Source organism: Lupinus angustifolius, unplaced genomic scaffold (assembly GCF_001865875.1).
Source record: "Lupinus angustifolius cultivar Tanjil unplaced genomic scaffold, LupAngTanjil_v1.0 Scaffold_1_921, whole genome shotgun sequence".
Taxonomy (NCBI): domain Eukaryota; kingdom Viridiplantae; phylum Streptophyta; class Magnoliopsida; order Fabales; family Fabaceae; genus Lupinus; species Lupinus angustifolius.
The window spans coordinates 71,789-92,089 of record NW_017716238.1 but is presented as its reverse complement, the minus strand read 5'-3'; the positions used below and the strand labels follow the sequence as shown (position 1 = coordinate 92,089).

General features: G+C 36.2%; 1 protein-coding gene across 3 annotated transcripts; it reads left to right on the top strand.

Annotated features, from left to right (window-relative positions):
- Positions 1-3,268: 3,268 nt before the first annotated feature.
- LOC109337062 lies at positions 3,269-19,393 on the top strand. Of its 3 annotated transcripts, XM_019573933.1 has the most exons (12): positions 3,269-3,509; positions 4,070-4,236; positions 4,314-4,378; positions 5,711-5,751; positions 5,870-5,958; positions 6,034-6,147; positions 15,247-15,324; positions 15,777-15,830; positions 16,910-16,915; positions 18,180-18,260; positions 18,886-18,992; positions 19,063-19,393. In XM_019573933.1, coding segments are annotated over exons 1-12 (948 nt in total). In that variant the 5' UTR covers positions 3,269-3,364; the 3' UTR covers positions 19,064-19,393. The 3 variants fall into 3 exon arrangements, 2 of the variants coding, with proteins under 2 accessions (XP_019429478.1, XP_019429479.1); XR_002106396.1 differs by lacking the exon at positions 16,910-16,915 and having other exon boundaries at positions 15,777-15,846; positions 18,886-19,393; XM_019573934.1 differs by lacking the exon at positions 16,910-16,915 and having other exon boundaries at positions 18,886-19,393.
- The last annotated feature ends 908 nt before the right edge of the window (positions 19,394-20,301 follow it).

Genomic DNA, 20,301 nt, shown 5'->3' with positions numbered 1-20,301 from the left:
ATGTATGCATATGCAAAGTATGATTTCAAAATAAGTGAAGTTTTTATGCAATAAAATCAATGCATACTACCTATTCTGAATGGACAAAGGACTCTCTTATTTTAAGTTTTACTTAATTTTAACTTTGTGAGATTCTCATCATTGATTTACCTAACCTAGACTCAAATTAAGCAATCATCTTAGAACTCTAAAAGGATATAAAAGAATTTCCTAATTCTAGATGACCTTGAGTCTTCGGGTTGTTGTTTGTTGAGTTGAATCATTCTTTAAGCTTTCCTGATCAAATCTTTATCTTCATCAAAACTACGTAGAAGATCAGACATGCGAACTTTGACTTATCTTACATTATCAATTCCAACATTATTTGATATATATATATTTATTGAAATTATGATTCAATAATAGTATTAACATTGCATTTTGAAACGCTAAATTAAGTAAAGAATTTTGTTATGCTAGTTGGAAGAGTTATACCATTTATTATGTGTCTCCTAATGGTTTGGAGTCGCCACCATGTTTTTGTGCTCAAAAAAGTAGAAAATTTTCTTTACGCCCAATTTCGATATGTGTTAGTCTTTAAATTATAGATTTAGATTATGGAGTCAATTACAAGTCGAGTAAGATATTAGCACATCGTTCTTCTATATTAAGACGATATCCTTACTAGATGCATAAACTTATTTTATACCACAAACTTGTTTGTTATTATTATTTATTTATAAAAGACAAATATATTTTATGTCTAATAAAATTTTATTTTGATCCTACCTATCCTCAATATGCAATAGAGAATCAAGACTTAGTTCTTGGTAGAAAATGTTTGATTAGTTGGGTGTGCTTGAATTATTTTGAGGTATGTAAGAGATATATTGAGATTATTCAAATGAGGAGTTGACAAAATTAAAGAAGTGAATACTCACGGCCATTCCTTTATCCTTAATGTGATTATTTTTTTATAATTTCATACTTTTGAAATTAATTAAGAGAATGTTAATGTTTATTTAGTTTTGCATTCAATATTTATCATTAAAGGAAATATTTTATTATTATTGTTATTATTTTAATTAAGTATTTTGAAGTAAGTACTCATAACCATTAAAGATGATACAAGGAAAAGATATGCAGCCATGACCTTTCTTTCATCTTTATTATGATTTAGTTTCAATATTTATGGAACATGAGATTGAAAACATGGTCAATAGCGTCATGGAAGAAATCTACAAAGCAATGTGACACTTACATTGATGATTATACAACTTTTCTTCTCTGGAGTGCAAATTGGCTTGCACAAATTTTTAGAGATTGGTTGTCTTTGATGGATATGGATATGGATATGTAGGTAGAAATCTAGAGTTTTTGGTGTTTTCTGGTGTGTGTTTCAAGTGGATACTATGAAGTTTATTTATAGTTGAAAATACGAGGCTTTGTGAAGAGAATAGGTCACTTTTAAAAAGAATACGGATAAAAAGTGCTAACCATCTTTGATAAACTGAAATGATTCTTATTTTCTATTTAAAAACTATTTGAGTTTATTCATTTTTAAATAATAGACAACTCTTAACAAACAATATGAGTTATCCATTTAAACTAACAAATAACTCTTAATAAACATGTGTATTTATTCATTTAAGTCAATATATAAATCTTAACAACATGAAAAATTTATTCACTTGAAAAAACCATTGACCTTTGTATAATTAATTTTTTATCCTATTTCACTTTGCCCAAATAAAATGAGGTGTTCAAATATACTTCTTACAAAAACATATTTCAAATTTTAGATCATAGGACTATTAAACCTATTAGGTAATCTACTTAACTATATTAGATTATTAAACCTATTAGGTAATCTACTTAATTATATTAGATTTTTATATAGTAAAATTGGTGGACAAAATTTTTCAATTTTCCATGAATAATATTGGTGGAACATTTTTTTTGAAGTACTAAAGTAGTTCATTATTAAATTTTACTAACAAGTTATTTATGCATTTGCATTGGGTGATATTTTTTGCAACATGATTAAGAACACATATTATTATATGTGCATTCGTATAATTAAGAACACACATGTTACTCGTACATTCGCATGACTAAAAACACATATATTAGCAGTGCATTCGTATTGTTAAGAATACACATATGACCCGTGTATTCGCATGGTTAAAAAAACATACATGCTACCCTACACTTGCACTTCTAAGAACACAGGTTACCCATATATTCGCATTGTTAAGAATACACATTACATATATAATTTGTATGTTCAAACACATAAGAAAAATAAATGAAAAATTTGACTTTGAATTTCTAATGAAAATAGGTAACTGAAACATGATACTATGTGATTTTGTTTTATATTTTTTTAAAGTCGTAGAAAATGAAATGACTTTTTTCATTTTCAATTTTGATTTTGTTAGTAATGATAGGGAAATCATATCGTTAAACTATATGAGTCTTTTTTATTAAAAATATATTTAAAAGTTATAAAAAACTTTAATTTTGAATTTGATTTTTAATTTTAATAGGGAAAAATTAAAATCAAAATAATTTGAACCGTGATATTAAAATTGAAAAGTATCTTAAAGCTTTGAGGAGTGAAAAATACAGTAAATTTGTAATTTTTAGAGTAATACTAAATGTTAAATAATAGATAGATTAATGCAAATTACTGAATGAAGTGAAAATGTATAGTTTTTTAATTTAAATAAAAAACTATATAAGAGAAGATGAATGAATTATATTAAGGTTTTATTACCAAAAGTGGATGATAAAATTATTGGATAATAAAAGTATTAATTGGTTGATAGTTAATTGCATGATGATATTAATTGGTTGAATAGTTCCTATTTAAAAATGAAAAATTGCACTAATAAGTGTCCGAAATCATCATCCAAAGTTTTTTTTATTATATATAGTAAATAGTAAATATAGTAATAAATAGATAGATATCTATATTTTTAACTGTTCAAATTTTAAATAAAAAAATAATGTTAAACAAACACAGTAACAAAATTAATTTTGAATACATATTTATTAAGTTTTATTTCCACGTATTCACGGCAGCTTAGTTAATGAGAGCATATTTGCTGTCGCAAGTACCACTCTATGTATTGTGAAAGTATGATTGTTCAAAAAAATATTTAATAATTAAATTTTAATTTAAGTATATTTTTTCTGAATCCTCACATGCCCATGGGATAAAGTGACACGTGGGAGAACAGATGTGTATCTATGATGATTCTATGACAATTAATAATTTACAATTGAGAAGAAGGAATCACCAATTGAGTGGTTTTAACACTGTCTTGGTTGGGACTGTATTCACTGTTTGATTCTGTGTAGTGTTCAATATTATGATATAATGGGTAGGAATGGGAACTCGAGTTGGTGGAGTCATTCCAAAACAGTAGCTTTGATTTGGCTCATCTCAGCATTCCTTTTCTTCACTTTCTTCCAAATGGCCCTCCATAACTCAACACGTTCTCTTTCATCATCTTCCTCTTTAGGTAAAATTATTCATAATTCTTTCTATTTCATAATTATTTTACAAATTCTGCTTTGACAATTTAACCTATAAAAGATTCAGTGTTTTAAATTACGGTTGTGGTCATGGTTGTGGCTACTACGATTTCGGGTGTGGTGTAAATTATTTTGTGAGTAAAAATATATTGTTGAAATTGATAAGGTCTCAGGCGGCTCTGGATACAGTTATGTTGCGGCCTGATGCGACTCAAATGCGGCGCTGTGATTACTGCAATTGTGGGGTGTGATGCAGTTGCTGCAGTTACTGCAATCACAATATTGCGGCCACATCATGTGATGCTGTCTACCATTTGAATCATTTGTTAAATTAGGTCCTTTACTTTTGTATCAACTAGTGAAACTATCCTTAATTAGGAATTAAAATTTAGCAAATCTGTGATTATTTGATAAATTTTAGAATTTTTTACAATGTATTTTATTTTATTGTGAAGAAGTTCTCTTGGTTGGTATTTTTTACTCAAAATCTGATTTTGGGAGGAGATATATGCGATTGTGATGCTAAGTTTAAAAGGGTATGTCTCAGATTCTCCTAATTCAAACACTGAGAGAAGATCCAAGCTTTATGAGAAGATGGCAAGAGATCTTGATGAGCACAGAGCTGCTTTTCTGAAACACGGCGAAACCTCGCAGTCCTTATCGCTTTCAGATATTTTCACCTTGAAGGATGGATCTGTAACATCTGTACTGAAGGTAACATTTAATACTTTGTGCCATGTTTTGAGGAGCCATTTGAGCAGCACCTGATGATTATTATTTTCCATATGCAGCCAGCAAATCCTCCGGTGCGAGCTAATGTATTGTATTTGAGCACTGAATTCTCTGTCCCCATCGCGTAAGCATTAATATAACTCATGGATTGTATTAATGATGATTTTATTTATCTATGCTTAAGATGTTTTGATTTTCTGACTTTGGCCTTGGTTTTGAATTGGAAGATTGTATTTCGGTCTTTTTAAGATGCTCCTTCCTTTATCTGATATGTATTCTGCATCATCGCCTTATTGTCTCTAGAAAATTCTTGTGTTGGTTTATTGTGAACTTGCATAACAGTGAGAAACCTTTCACAGTATTCATAGGATAAACCTGTTGCTTGTCACAGGGTCTAGGTTTAGAGTCCTTCGGGAATTTGAGATTAACCGAGTATGTTATCATCTTAATTTACAAATGGATCATGCTAGAGATACATGTTTCTGGTAAACAACAAAAAGGGATAAAGATCTGAGATAAATTTCAGCAAAATTGTTGCATAAGTTTTCTAGATAGATTCAGGCTAAAATATAAGGTGTCTTCATAGCCTCGTGTGTAGCATTGCATTGTACCAAACCAATAGTAAACGTACTGCTTGATCTATTTCTCCCTATAGTACTGGTTCTTTCATCCGTTACTATTCATTTGTAAATTTCTATTAGCATTATATTCAATTTTGCATTTAAAGATTGTTATAAATACTTTATACTTTACTAGGATGAAGTACGATTGTTTTTTGTTACAAATCTCATCATGTTGAACATTTTGGTTTGTTTCTTTTTGTGCAAATTTTATTTTAGGTCTCTAAAGTGTTGTTGAAATCAATATCAGGACCCCTGTTTTTATGAAAATACACTTTTGAGTTTACCTCCTATGAATTCACTTGAAGTTTCAGATTCTAGAAAAGGGTGGTCTAGTACATGAGGCTCCCACTTAGTGAGGTGTAGGGAGGGTAGATGTACTTACCTTACTCCCGTAAGTGGATAAGTTTTTTCCAGGATTTGAACATGTGACCTCATGGTCACTAAGCAACAACCTTACAGTTGCGCCAAGCTCACCAGATTCTACAATGTTGCATAATTTAGTTAAAACTGACAATAGAGAAGCCATCTTTCCCAAAATCTGTCAAAATCGTACACCATTCCTATATTTTCTGTTTTCTACTGTTTGAGCCAGGATTTATACGGTCTCTGACTCCTCTTCTTTATATACAATTTAACCACAGAACATGCAGTTTGATTTACCATCTTTTTGTTTTGATTTTCTGGTTTAGAAGGGGCATAGCTTACCACTTCTATAAATTGTGATTACCATTATATCTTCACCTTCACATATCCTTCATCATCTGATTTTTTTACTACTTTATATCAAGAAATTTTGATATTCATATAACACGTGCATGGTTTGCATGACACAGGGATGCTGTCAAAAGTATATTTACTCCGTACTTTGACAAAGGTAAGCTGCAGTTATATCAACAAATTGTTAGTCTATATGTTTAAACATACATGACTTGCTTCAATCTTCTCTCTATCTTGTGTTATTTTATCAGCATTCTTACATGTGTTTCAATTAGCAATCTGGTTTCAGAACTCCAGTCTGTACCATTTTAGCATGTTCCATGCCTCTCACCATATTGTACCTGTACCTGCCACTAAAGGAGAGGTATACTTTCATTTTGGATGTCCCATTTCTTTTTGGTATTTTGCTGTTCTAACTGGTACCATCATTTTTGTTTAGATAGAAGCTGAAGCATCTTCTGTGCAAGCCATTGCTGGGACACTCTGCCCTTTGAAAATTGTTTTGGATAGGGTGGTTTTGACTTCAACTGGTGTGCTCCTAGGTTGCTGGCAGGTTACTTTACATTATCTACAGGATCATGTATTTTGTCTCCTTATCCATGATACATGTATTATAGACTAAGAGATGCACATAGTTCCACCGGATTCCTCCCACCACACCCACCCTCTTCTCTCTCTAGACACACAGAAAGTAGTGTGATATACTGAGTCATGTCAAGTGAAAACTTAGAATGGTGAAGCTTGACCAACAAAGAATGTTATTAGCTTTTGGCCTTAAGTGGCTTTGTTTTTTGAATTTTCTAACTTACAAATAAATAGAAGATAACCATGGCATGTCGAGACCAATTGACATTGAAGAAATAGCCCAACAAGTATGATAGGGATAGGGGAGGTATTAAACCGAAGCCACCTATAAAAAATGTATATGTTTGACGCAATTAACAAAATTTACACTAACGGACTTGTCGTTAGGTTCTGTTAGTAGTTAGTATAAATAGAAGTAATTAGGAGGGGGAGGGGATATTATGTTAGTTTCCTGTTTTGGAGGGGAATTGATTTATAGAGGATAATTTGGTTATTCTTTCAAACACCTCTAGCGCATTTTTGGCTATTGAATAATAATACATACATACATACTCAGAATCACCTTGATCTTGAGCACATCTTCATACTCAGTTCTTTAATTCTTTCCATTCTTGATTACCAATTCTAGCACTAATATCAGAGCACTAATCCGGTGCCCTGAAATCTCACACACTCGTTGTGCTACATATGGTCCTAACAAGAAGCATGGCAAGAAGTTTAGAAGATTGGAACCAAGAGTGAGAGGAGTTACGACAGGAGAGGGAAGAGCTACGAACCCAATTAGAATTGAATGAACCCCGAACCAGAAAAATAGAAGAACTGCTCACTGCGATCACAGAGAAGCTGGGAATTCGGTCCGCCGACAACCTGAATGAAGAAAGCAGTGAGACGGTAGGTAATCACACGAAGCAGGAAGAACGAGGGTGCGATCGTTGGCGCAAATTGGAGATTCCCGTGTTCGATGAAAGTTGTATGTACAGCTTGGAGGGAGATCTTTCATATCTTTCGAGATCCACCCTACAATATGGGACCAAAAAGCCAAAATAAATGATTTTAGCCCTTATAAGTTATAAAAGAAAACGGATTCCCCCTTTCACGCTCATGTCACAGCGAGGTACTACAGAAGAAAAAACCGCAAAATCCGATCCCATTTTTCGTAATCGATTAGTTAACATGTTGGTTAATCGTATTCTGAAACACGGAAAAAAATCATTGGCTTATCAAATTATCTATCGAGCTATGAAAAAGATTCAACAAAAGACAGAAACAAATCCACTATCTGTTTTACGTCAAGCAATACGTGGAGTAACTCCCGATATAGCAGTAAAAGCAAGACGTGTAGGCGGATCGACTCATCAAGTTCCCATTGAAATAGGATCCACACAAGGAAAAGCACTTGCCATTCGTTGGTTATTAGGGGCATCCCGAAAACGTCCGGGTCGAAATATGGCTTTCAAATTAAGTTCCGAATTAGTGGATGTTGCCAAAGGGAGTGGCGATGCCATACGCAAAAAGGAAGAGACTCATAGAATGGCAGAGGCAAATAGAGTTTTTGTACATTTTCGTTAATCCATGAACTAGATCAGGATCTATATAGACACATAGACCCATGGATCCATACATCTCGATCGGAAAAGAATCAATAGAAAAAGAATCGGAATTGATCGATATATCTCTCGAAACAAACGAAAAGGAAACGAAAGACGAAACATAAATCATGGATCGACTAAGCCCTCTCGGGGACTTGCTTAAGAATAAGAAAGAGGAATCTTATGTAAATACCATGGAATAAGGTTTGGTCCTATTTATGGGGATTTTATAAATATTCTACTCGAGAAAGAGAAAATTCGAAACAATTGAGATTTTTTTGGAGATTGGATGCAGTTACTAATTCATGATCTGATATGTACAGAATGAAAACTTCATTCTCGATTCTACAAGAATTTTTATGAAAGCCTTTCATTTGTTTCTCTTCGATGGAAGCCCCGAAAGTATGCTTTCAGATTGACTTTTCAATAAAGAAGTTGCTTGTGTTTAGTTAGTAGGAACCGAGTGTCTCCCCCTTCAAAACTATGTGATGCTTGACCCAACCGGCTTTTGGGTGCTATTCCTTCCTCCACGAGTGAAGTTCCTAAATTAAAGAGGAGGATTATGGATTCTTTTCAAACTGAATCTCAAATGTCGATGAACCCCAATCAATCCCTTTCGTACCATCTTTTATAGGATGAATCTGATTAACTTCCTGAACCACCAACAATTGACTCTAGGCCTTTAGTCCTTACTCCTTCCGAGAAACTAAAGTCGCCCCTTCTTCCACATCAACCCTCGTAAGTAGCAGAGTCCCACCAGTTCACTTCCTTTAATTCTGAGCCTACCAACAGCGGGATAAATGTCTAGTTCAATCGAAACTACTGCTTCATATGCATAAAGGGCAAGCATCGAAACAATGGAATGATCAAAGAGAGGCCGAAAGGTGGGCATTGTCACAGCAAAGACTCCGCATATCTACCTACGTCAATCTTTCCCCTTGCTTTAATTTCTTTCACTAGAACCAATTCCATTCTTCCTTCTCTCAATCAAAGGAAGGGAATGCAACCTTGATCGATCGAAAGAAGCCTCCATGGCAACAAGAAGGCCATAACCAATCCAGGTCATTCTTTTAGATTGATGGGAGTTATAGCGTAGCTAGTGAGTGAACAATGAGGCTATGCTTTCTAAAAGGCACTGTAAGCTCATGATCAATCCATTCATCGAACAAGACCCCTTCATCGGAAGGAAAGAGGAGTTGAATTGGGACGGGTGTAATCTTCACTCACCGAAGATTATTCTCTTCACATAGATCTCGAGATACGAGACCTTCCTTCAACTACGAACTAAGCCTTTAAAGTTGAAAGAAAGGAGTAGTGAAATGAAAGAAGAAGGGAATTCCTGTATGGATAGTCCCATCCTAATCCAATATGAAAACGAGTAATGAGCCCCTTTGGTTTGGTTAGAAGGGATAACTCTTAATTAAGGCCTTAGGCTAGCAAGGTGAATGGATTTAGGAAAAAAAAGATCCCACGTCCCATACGAAAGAAAGACCTGGTTTTAAAAGAATAAAGAAGGCTATGGGAAAAGATCCCAGACTAGGCTCACTCCAGGCAGATTCAATTCTTCCTCCCCCAGACCCGGCATAAGAGAAGGACTTCTTTTGATCTTATACAAGTTTTTTTGTTCCGATACATGCATAGAAGGAATGATAAATTAAGGGATTTGGGCTTTTTCCCACACCTCAGGGCGCCCTGGCCGACCGACAGGCTGAGGGCAATGGAAACGCAAACAAAGCAGTGACATATGCCCAAACAAAAATGGAGGAAGAGAGATCTCTCGTCAGGTCTTGGGAATTGTCACCGGAGGTGGAGTCGTAACACCGGCGGACCTTGGGATAAGAACCCCTTATCCCCCCGGACATACTAATTGTAGTTCGTTTTCTGCAAGAGGTGTTGGTTCGAGTCCAACTCGTTAGAAGGAATCCAAGCAAGAGACTGGCGCGCATACATGGGGTGGTTAAACTGAGTTGAAAAAAGGTTCCAATTTCGATGATCTACGTGCTTTTAGTATGCCCTCTTTCAGACATCTGTTTACTACAAAAATCTAGTAAAGATTTGTAACTAAACTTGGGATTTGCCATTTACAAAGAGCGAAAAAGGCTCAAAAAAGGCATTTGATGGGATGACTCCATCTATGGGCCCAAATGCCACTCAATTGAAAAGGTGAGTAGCCGAATTTGCATCATAGAGAAAGAGGGATTTAAATAATAAATCGGATCAAGTAATTCAAAGAAAGAGAGAATAAGGTTTGAAAAAACCCCATCATCGATCCAATAATGTAATGTCGCTTCCCAACTCCTTTATTCCGTCATGCCCGGTTAGGAGTGAGAGAAGTGATGGCATTATTAAAGGCTACCTCTTCCCTTTAGAAAGATAAGCCAAGACTAAGTAAAAATCTCTTTATAAAAAATCAAAACGTTGTTTTCAGGTCTTTACGAGTACTCTAAGAGCTTGATTCAAAGCGCTTGTTATTCGCTCTTCAAAGGGCAAGGAAGAAGTCATCTCCCTTACAGGAGGAAACTACCTTTCTATCCTTCTCCACCCTCCACCCATATTCGATGCAGGAGTCTTGTCTCGTCAGGATAAACCAGGGTAACCCACGTTCACGTGGTCTCATGAGTGGAAAAAAAAGGGCTTGAAAGCAGAGTGGTTATAGGTATTCGATGGCGGTTTATTCCTTCTCCTTGCTAGCCAGTGACAATGACATTCCTTCTACAACAAGCGATCTAGTTCTAGTCTATTCATTTCCAGTTGGGGGTCCACCAGTTGGAGTAGCTTCTAAGCCCTTTCCTTTTCATGTGTAGCCTAGTCTCTATGCGTGGGTATCTTATACTATGAAAAGAACGCATTCTAGGCATGAACCCTCTTCAACTTCAAGGGGAAATCCCCCGGTAAAGTATTGAGAAGGGATCACCTTCTCTTACTGAACCACGGAATAGCGCGGGAAGTGCAGCTTTTCTCTTCCAGTTCGTAAAGGATCTTAGCCCACACCAGTTACCGACCTCATCGTTCGTAGGCCTTTTGGGCTTTGGGGTCTATGTATCGATGTCTCTTTATTTTTTACAAGAAGAGCGGAAAGAGGACCACTTATCTTTTAGATAAAAGTTAATTGATTAATTAAATAAGAACTTCACCCTATCTAACTAAAGGTAATTCCATTTCACCATTATAGGCAGAAATGTAGTCCCTCATGTCAATTCGGAGAGATAAGAGATTCCGTAAGTCACTCAGTGAGTGCTCTCTAAATGTGCATCTTTCTTTCTCCGAGTCGTGTAGGGCCTGTTCAAGTTCCGCAGGCGGTTGGACCTTGGACGCAAGCAATAAACTTCTTGAATATCTCCGGATGGATGGGAGAGGATTGCTAGGCAGCCTCCTCAACCCATAAAAGATGATCTTATGTAGCAGCTCAATAGGACCCCAACTTCCATTTCCATTTTATAATTTTTGCTTCCCCATTCGCCTCCCCACCTTTACTAGTAAAGGCTCCCATTGGGAGAAGCAGAAATTGATGAGTGAGCGATCCGGCTTCTAGCCCTTCAATGATGGATTTGTCTGAAAACCCCTCCCTCAGGGTCGAAAAGTTTGATGACCGGCGGCGCGAGGTTGATGAGCAGGGATGAAAGAAAGTTTCTTCGGTGCTGCTCCAGGACGAACAGTAGAGGCACATGGAAGTATTGGCTTATCGATCGGATGGAGGTTTATTTTTTGGAGGACGATAAATCAATCAATAAGATGTGAACATGAAGAAAGAAGAGGGAGGAAATGCTTTGCCAGTGAACCAGTAGCAATCGGAGATGGAATTCCTTATATAAAGATATCTTCCCCTCGCTCTTTCATTCCGGGCCGGGAAGAAAGCCAATGTCTTTCTTTCTGAGTTCGAATTCTATGTCTTAAGCGTAGTGCACGAAAGAAGAGTATGACATCTCTGCTTTATGCTTTCTAGTTAAAGTGGGTGGTAAGCCAGTCAGCAAGCCTATTCATTCCATGCAAGCAAGCTAGCCAAGGGGCAAAAGAGTAGTAGGCTTTCAAAGAATATCCTTCCCTGCTGTCTGTCCTTTCCTTTTTTGTAGGAAGGGAATCTTTTTCACAGCGCCTACCTATCGACCGAGACTGGAATGAGAACAAGGGACTGAGACCAATTCCTTCAAGAAGGGCAGGAGGGAAGAGGTGGTTCAAGACCCCTGTGAGCAGTCTCTTTGATCAAATAAGGGATCAGACCGCTCATGGTGTTCGAACTAGTCATTAATGGTCGGCTTCATTGGTATCCTTTCGGTATGCGTTGCGAACACTTTCATTTTTAGCGTCTCATCTTCGTCCGATCTAGAGAAGCGAAACTCGAACGGATAGAGCAGATGGTCCAACTACATAACTTTATATTTTTCATTACTTCTATGGTCGTGCCTCGTGGCACGGCAGCACCCTTCCTATTGAAATGGTTCGTCAGTAGAGATGTTCCCTCAGGTGCCCCTTTTTCCAATGGTCTTATTATTCCTATTCTTATCCCTTCATTCCCTCTTTTGGTCAATCTACATTCTAGGAAATTCATACGCTCCATGGACGGAGCAAAAAGTGGAGTCTTGGTCAGAGCAAGCCGCCCTATTCTATTACCAGACATAATTGGGAGAAGCTCATCCGAAACTAGAGCTGGAAACGCCTCATTTCGTTTCGTTCCCGTTCTTCATTTCCTTCTTCTCGAATCCAAGGGGGACTTATCATATTTAGAATCTTTCTGTGGTGTGCTCTGTTTACTATTCTTTCATACTCTCTTCTCTTTACCATGCGATAGGTCATCAAAGCATGAGCGGGTGTGGAGAAGGAAAGGCCAAACGCTTCGGCCTAACCCTAACGAGAATGAGCAACAACGAAATGACAAGATGAGGTGCTCCGGGCACCCCCATTGAGAAAGAAGGGTCGAAGGTTTTGGGCCTGTAGCTTTCCCCGCCCCCCTTCATCGGGTGGTGCTTGTGTGGGGGGTGTGCCACCTGAACCTGAAATCAGGCTTGAAGCTCTCGCCTTACCAACGAGCCGACTATTGATGGTTGTTGGTCACGACTACCACCAAAATGCTCCAATGAAGATTAATAGTTCACATTTTGGAGTGTGCATCTGTATTTTGGGTGTTTTTCTGTCGTGCGATCCGGCGGCTTATGTGCGACCTGTGGCCCACGCCTCCTATTTGTTCAGGGTGGGCGGCGTGAACTCTGACTCAATCCGAGTATTCAATCCTGCCGCTGAGATGCTCAGTTGACTCCTTAACCTTGATAGGAAGATGGCTTATTCAATAATTCGTGCATAAGGGTAAGGAACTTTGGATGAACTAATGCGAATGGGTGTAAGCCTCGCTGCTCGGAAACACCCAGTGCTGACCACACTGAGAGACACGAAAGCCCAGGTAACACCAGTTGGCGAAGTGGCGTTAAGCATCCCTAGCAGTACGAAAAGAGAGGTCGTGATGATATGATATCATCTACGTCCGTACCGCTCCTCGTGGAGTAGATCCCGCATCCAACCAAGTCTTTGACCAGGGAACGGGAGAATTCCCACTACCGCAGGAAGGCCAACCGAGCCGTGAGTGCGGTGGGAACAGGCTTCCCAAAAAGCCAGCCCCAGGTTGGGGTCGACATAGAATGAAGGGGACGGCCCTAATGTTGTGTTGGCAAAGGCAACTTCTTGGGTTGCAGGCAGAGAAGAGAGGACGTGGGGACTCAGACCGGGGTGCAGCGTAACTAAGAGAGCCATTCCATTTAGGGCGAGACAGAATGGGCGGACACGAGAAAACTTGTGTTTTCTGAATTATATGAAGCTAGTAAACAAACAGCGAATCCATGGATATTTGAACCCGAGTATCCGGGAAAAAGCCGAATAGTTGATGGAAGAACAGAGAATCTTTTTGAACAACCTGTTATAATGGGAAAGCCCTATATCTTGAAATTAATTCATCAATATATTTGGATGGATGCACAAACTGGAGCGTGTCTTCTTATTAAAGAGGGTTTCTAAGGAAGAAAAGATGCAAGCCACCATGATTGCATTGGAAGGAAGGGCATTGAGTTGGTACTGATGGTGGGTACGTTGTAACCCGACGCCAACCTGGGAGAGCTTTAAGGTGGCGGTGGTTAGAAGGTTTCAGTCTTCCATGATTCAGAATCCATTTTAGCTGTTGTTAGCCCTCAAACAAATCGGCATGGTAGATGAATATGTGGACGAATTTGAGAAGTTCGTGGGGGCCTTGAAGGAGATAGACTAAGAATTCGTCAAGAAGATTTTCTTGAATGGGTTGAAGGAAGAGATTCAAGTGGAGGTAAGATTGTATGAGTTGCAAACCTTGTATGAGGTAATCCAAAAATCTATTATGATGAGTGAAAGAATGTGGTGCTGAACAAGAAGACGAATTCAGGTATTTTTACGAAAAATCCTAGTTTTTACCGAAACAGTTCAACAACCCGAACTCTTATAGTGGATACCAAAGTTCCGTTGGAGAAGAAAGCTGAGCAGACTTCGGTGGGCAGTGTAGTGGCATGTTTTAGGTTTAATCGTATGGTGGAGAGCTTACCTAACCGAAGGGGAGAGTTGAAGCTTTTGACTGTGGCAGAGATGAGAGAGAAGCGGGAAAAAGGTTTATGTTTCCGATGTGACGAGCCATATACAAGGGAAAACCGCTATAAAAATTGACAATCAAAGAACTGAGTATGAAGATGTGCTCAGGATCAAGGTGATTTTGAGTATGTATGTATGTATGTATTATTATTCAATAGCCAAGAATGTACTACAGGTGTTAAGAATAACCGAATGATCCCCTATGAATCAATTCCCCTCCAAAACTGTCAACTAACATAACATCCCCTCCCCCTCCTAATTACTTCTATTTATACTAACTACTAACAAAAGCTAACGACAAGCTCGTTCGTGTAAATTCTATTTATTACGTCTAACATATACATAAAGCATACTACAGAGAATGAGGCAGGTGATTTGAGACTTCCAACCCTGCTCCATATAAGCCTACTGGACTAGGCAAAGGAACTTTCTGGCCCATGGCGGAGAACCAGAGAAGTTGAGCTTTATCACTATGTTCAGGTTCCATCTCAAAACCAATTAGCTATGACTATGACAGGAATAGCCCAAAAAGTATATAACCATGAAAAATGAGCAGTTGATGTCGGACTTCTAACAGTGTATTTGTGTTAACCACAATTGTAGGAAAAAAGCAGCTAATAGTAACACAATTGTGTAGTTGCATGAACCACCAAAACCGCAATATTGTAGCTACAATTGCGGTTTGCAACCACAATTTAAATTCATTATTCTCAGTCAATTGGTGAAATTGTTTATCTGTGCATCATCAGTATTAGTATATATATAAATTTGAAACCATCTCTGTACCTCTGACTCTAAGTCATTATGTTCTATTGTTTCTCTGTTAGAATTCCATACTAAGTTCATTAGCCTAGGCTAATGACTTTATGCTTGTTCTGCAGGTTACCTCTGGGACAGATCCCATAACCATTCGTGCTAAGTTGAAGGATGCGCTTCCACATGCACCAGAAAAGCAACTTGTAAGCATCACTTGGGTACTCGGTTTTCTTATAATGTCAGTATAAGACAGATATGTAAAATATGACTTAGGGAGAGGTGTGTTGTGAAGCTTCAATACATAATAAGAAAATTTTGTTCTCCATTTATGAACTTGGAAGCTTTGGGAATTAAAAACAGGGGACTGACTATCCATGATTTGAAATCTATGCTGCGGCATTAGTAACATATTTGATTAATATAACAGGTTTCTACTTTTATCCTTTGTTTATAACTATCTTGTAAAATCTGTTAGATCACTTGATGCTCTAGTATATCACCTTAGGCAAAAGGTAATATTTTTTACTATAAATAAAATAGGTTTCTCCATTTATCAAAAAAAATCATGATTAATTGTTGGTTTGAACTAACTTATTCCACTAAAATTACGCATAGCTTGATGGTGCCTGATGATCTTCATTATTTCCATTTTCAGTACGATGCTGCAATTCTTCACACGTCATTTGCCCGGCTTTTGGGTCCATCCTCGGTAATACACTTCTACAGTGTTTCTTGAAATTTATTTGAGTTAGCTGCTAAGTGATATTATCACCCATTTTCTGATTTGTTATAGTCTTAAAAGGAGAATATGAAGTTCAAATTCACATCAATTTATTTCACTCCACATGCAAGTGTAGTTTTACTGTGCAAACATTTAGAACTTTTGCGCATATTTTCTTTATTTGGCATACGGCAAATAAAATTACAATGAAATGAAGTGAAGAGGAAAGAAAGTATACCAAGTAATTGTTGGGATTTGGTGGATAAGTCCCACAAAGGTTAAGTTTGAGGCTGCATAAGTAAAAAACAAAACCACTAAATCTAATGTATTTAAGAGTTTTTGATTGTGATGTTAAACTCATTTATATTAGGTTTGAATTATAAGTTATAATTATCTCAACAATTAATCATATTTAATGGTTTAGGTGGATGTTCTTTATAGAAATCAAACTCACACCATTTGTGATATATACTGTAGAAGTAGTTATATTTTGTATAAAATTTCGTTGTAATAAATTATTCGCGACGTTTGTTTATATACTTTTATATATGTTACCCTATTGCGAAAATAATATGGAAGCGTAAAATAAAATTTGTGGATATTTCTCATTGAATTTGATTAAGGCATAAGATCTTATTTATAGTACATGAATAGGTAACAAACTTACCTAAATAAACTAATTAACAAACTAATAAAACACATGTGTTAAATGTGTAATATATGTAAAATGTGGTAGCTTTGTTCTTCAATAGCCCCCCTCAAACTGGAGGGTAAATGACAATGACTCCAGCTTGATAATTCGATTTGATATCGTGACAATGTAATGGATCGGAATTTCGATCCTAACGTGATTGGATTTTCTCAATCACTTGATCTTGTTGTTGCTGATCTTGTTGTTGTTGATCTTCTTGTTGTTGATCTTATTGATCTTGTTGTTGTTGTTGATCTTGTTGATCTTCTTGTTGTTGTTGCCATGTTGTGCCATTTCTGCTAGAACACAATCCAATTGTCCATTATTGTAAAAAAAAACTCTTCTAGCTGCAAGATCATGTAACTTACTCTTGAAGCATAAGGTGTTCTTCCCTTACTCTTCAATATGGATCCTTGCATACCAAGAGCTCCTTTCAACATATCTTTTGTAATATTTTAAGATTGTTCATCATAACTCAGACTCGTACACTATGAGCCAAGCATGTTGTTTAACCTTTGATCCCTTCTTGATACCTCCATTGCATTAACACATTTCCCATTCACATCACTTCTCCTTATCAACATCCTCACCTTAAACCATAACATAGTGAAGGACCAGGACCCTTCTTGTTCTTGACTTTCTTGGGTGGTATCTCTTATTGGATGGTGTCTCCAATTGAAATTTTGTATATTCAGCCTCCTAATCCATTATACGCCATGAAGAAGAAGACGACGAATATCGTTTTGGGTCTTTGGTTCTCCCTCTCCATGTGTTAGAAATGATAGCAGCCTTTTCTTGAGCTTCCATTCTTTTCGTTTCCTTTGTTTTTTTTGTTGTTGTTCTTTCTACCTTTCTTTACTGCTTGTCTACAGAGATGTCTTTGAGAATTCAAAATGCAAATGGAAATGGGGACTCACATAGAGGGGACATAGAAATAAAGGATTTTCCAATTATTGAATAGAAAGGGAATGATCACCACAAAATGCACCTAAGTCAATGCTTTTAGAAGAGAGCCTTCAAACAATCATTGTTGAGGAGATTCTTGAGGTTGATGATTTGATTTTCCATTTGGCAATGAAAGCAGGATCTAATGATGATAATGAGTAAAAAATAATGAAGCACAACGGTAGTAGAAACACCTTTATTGAAGGTGCTCTGATACACGGAAGCGTAAAATGAAATTTGTGGATATTTCTCATTGAATTTGATCAAAGGTATAAGACCTTATTTATAGTACATGAATAGGTAACAAACTTGCCTAAACAAACTAATTAACAAAATAATAAAACACATGTGTTAAATGTGTAATGTGTAAAATATGTAAAATGTGATAGTTTTGTTCTTCAATACTCCCTCCAATGATTTCTCAATCCGTCCCTGGCTATTGGCTTTGGTCACTAACATGAATGATAACAACTATAAATATGGTGTAGTGACAACTCTCAATTTGGTTAACTTTATGATATGACAAAATCTACAGTAGAGAACTTTCTTTGTCCCATAATTTTTTTGGCATTTTGGTTCCCACATTGGTCCAAGGAACATTTGATTTTTTATTTGGCAGATGGATAATAAACTAAAAGTATATATTAATCCCATTTTCTACCTTTACCATATTATTTAGTTTCTATTCTTGTTATATGCAGAAATTGCATACAACGTCAGATGATGTTCAATTTTACCACGAGCTAGTTGATAGACTTCAAAATCAGATCCGTGGATTCAAGGTTTGTGATTATATCATTCGTGATTATTTGGGGAAGTAAGATTTTAAGTTTCAGTTATTATAAATTTTTAGTTTTTTATACTAAATTTGAGGACCTAAATCTCTGATTACATGTGCATTATATACATCACTTTGGAAATTCACTATATGCATCTACACCATCTGTTGTGCAAACAGCCAGAAGCACCCCATGCACTTCAGTCTAGTATAATTGATATTGAAACTGAATAAAAAGGGCAACACAATGCATAAGATTAGTTATTCTTAGAGTTTGTGGAGGGTAAATGTATATGATCTTATTTATGTGAGATTGTGAGTGGAGAGGTTATTTCAAGTTTTACATCTCTGTCACAAGAAAATAACCCTAACACTCGGTCGAGGCTTACCCTTTGACGAGAATGATCTTATTCAAACAATTAATTTTAAATAAATACACTTTGTTTAATCTGTATTTTAAAGAAGTGAAGAGTCTCTATTAAAAGATTTTTAATGAAGTGGCAATGTAAATTACTCAAACATAATGTTATTTAAAATTGAAGATAGTTGATAATTTTCTTGTATATTTTTCTGTGAGTACATCATCCTTGAAATTACATGCTTTGATGTTGCTCTAAACCTATATACAGGCAGTGGTGTCTGAACTCTGGTACGTGGAAGAATATGATGTTCTTGCCCTTGCACTTAACGGAAGAATGAACGTTCGAAAATACAAACTTGGTTGTGCAACAGCATGATGTTAATGCATGATTATAATATTACGAGCTCCTCTCTCCAATACCGGAGAGGATCCTGGTTCGAAGTGTAAGTGTAGACATCACATGTTAAATTAACTGAATGCAATGGGAGCACACAGATATGTACAAGACCACTTGTTACACAGAATACTACACCCCTTGATGAGTTATGATTGAGCATATATTATATGATATGGTAGGTGGATGTAATATGTAGTGTGACATAAAACAATCTTTTATGTGGTTAATGTACGAGGTTTTTAGCTATGAGTTTTAATTTGTTTGTAAAATTCGTCACCGTTTCTAATGCATGGGATGTGATGTAATATGCAATGTTATTAAAACTGCACCAAATTCACTAGTTATTGGGTCAATGGTTCAACTGTAAAACCAATTAAATTATATATATTATATGGTCACAGTTTTAGTTTTTTTGAAAAGGAGAAATTTTTTATTTTAGTGTTAGTAAAAGATACTAGTTTGAATGTCACTGTTTAAAAGTTAGCTTTAAGTTATTGTAGGGGATAAATTCTCTCCGTATCTCTCACATATTTTACTTCTAATTCTCTTTAGATAGAATTTTAATTCTGTTTCTCTTTTGTAGGAGCTTTATTTTCTTTGAATGTAGGATCAATGGTTGAACATTGACTCTTATTCTCATTTACTACGATGTCATTGTCATCTGTTATTGTTTTTGGAATAAGAGGTAAAAGGCAAAATATTCATTATATTCTCTAGTCACTTCTTTTTATTATGAGTAGATAAATTAAAATTTTAGTACTATTTTCACATTTTCTTCACAACTAATTGGACAATTTGTTAATACACTTATTTTTTCTGGCTATGGAAGATATGAAGATTTTCCTGCTCATTTGGAACTCCAGACTCATTTGAAGGGACGCGTTTTCACATAAAGCTTATTCTTCAACCCATCCATTCATTTTTCTATCCCCAAAATCAGAAAAGAAACTAATTCCTACTCAGTCTAAAAGCCACATTCCACTGAATAAGTTTCTGGTGACTTAAAATATCCAATTGACGAAATCTAGTCTTTTAAAGTTGGAACGTGTTTGCATAACAGTTTTGGGTATTATGATTGTGGTTATTGTGATCATTGTGATTTGTATTGCGGCTTATGTGATCCTAACGTTTTTATAATTGAAAAATATTTTCGAATTTGATGCACTCTGAAGTGACTCAAATAAAGTCCGATGCAGTTGCGCTGCTGTATGAAGCATCCGCATCATTGTGATTTTGTGAATCATCTACATCATTGTTATTCTGTGAATCATCCATATTATTGTAATT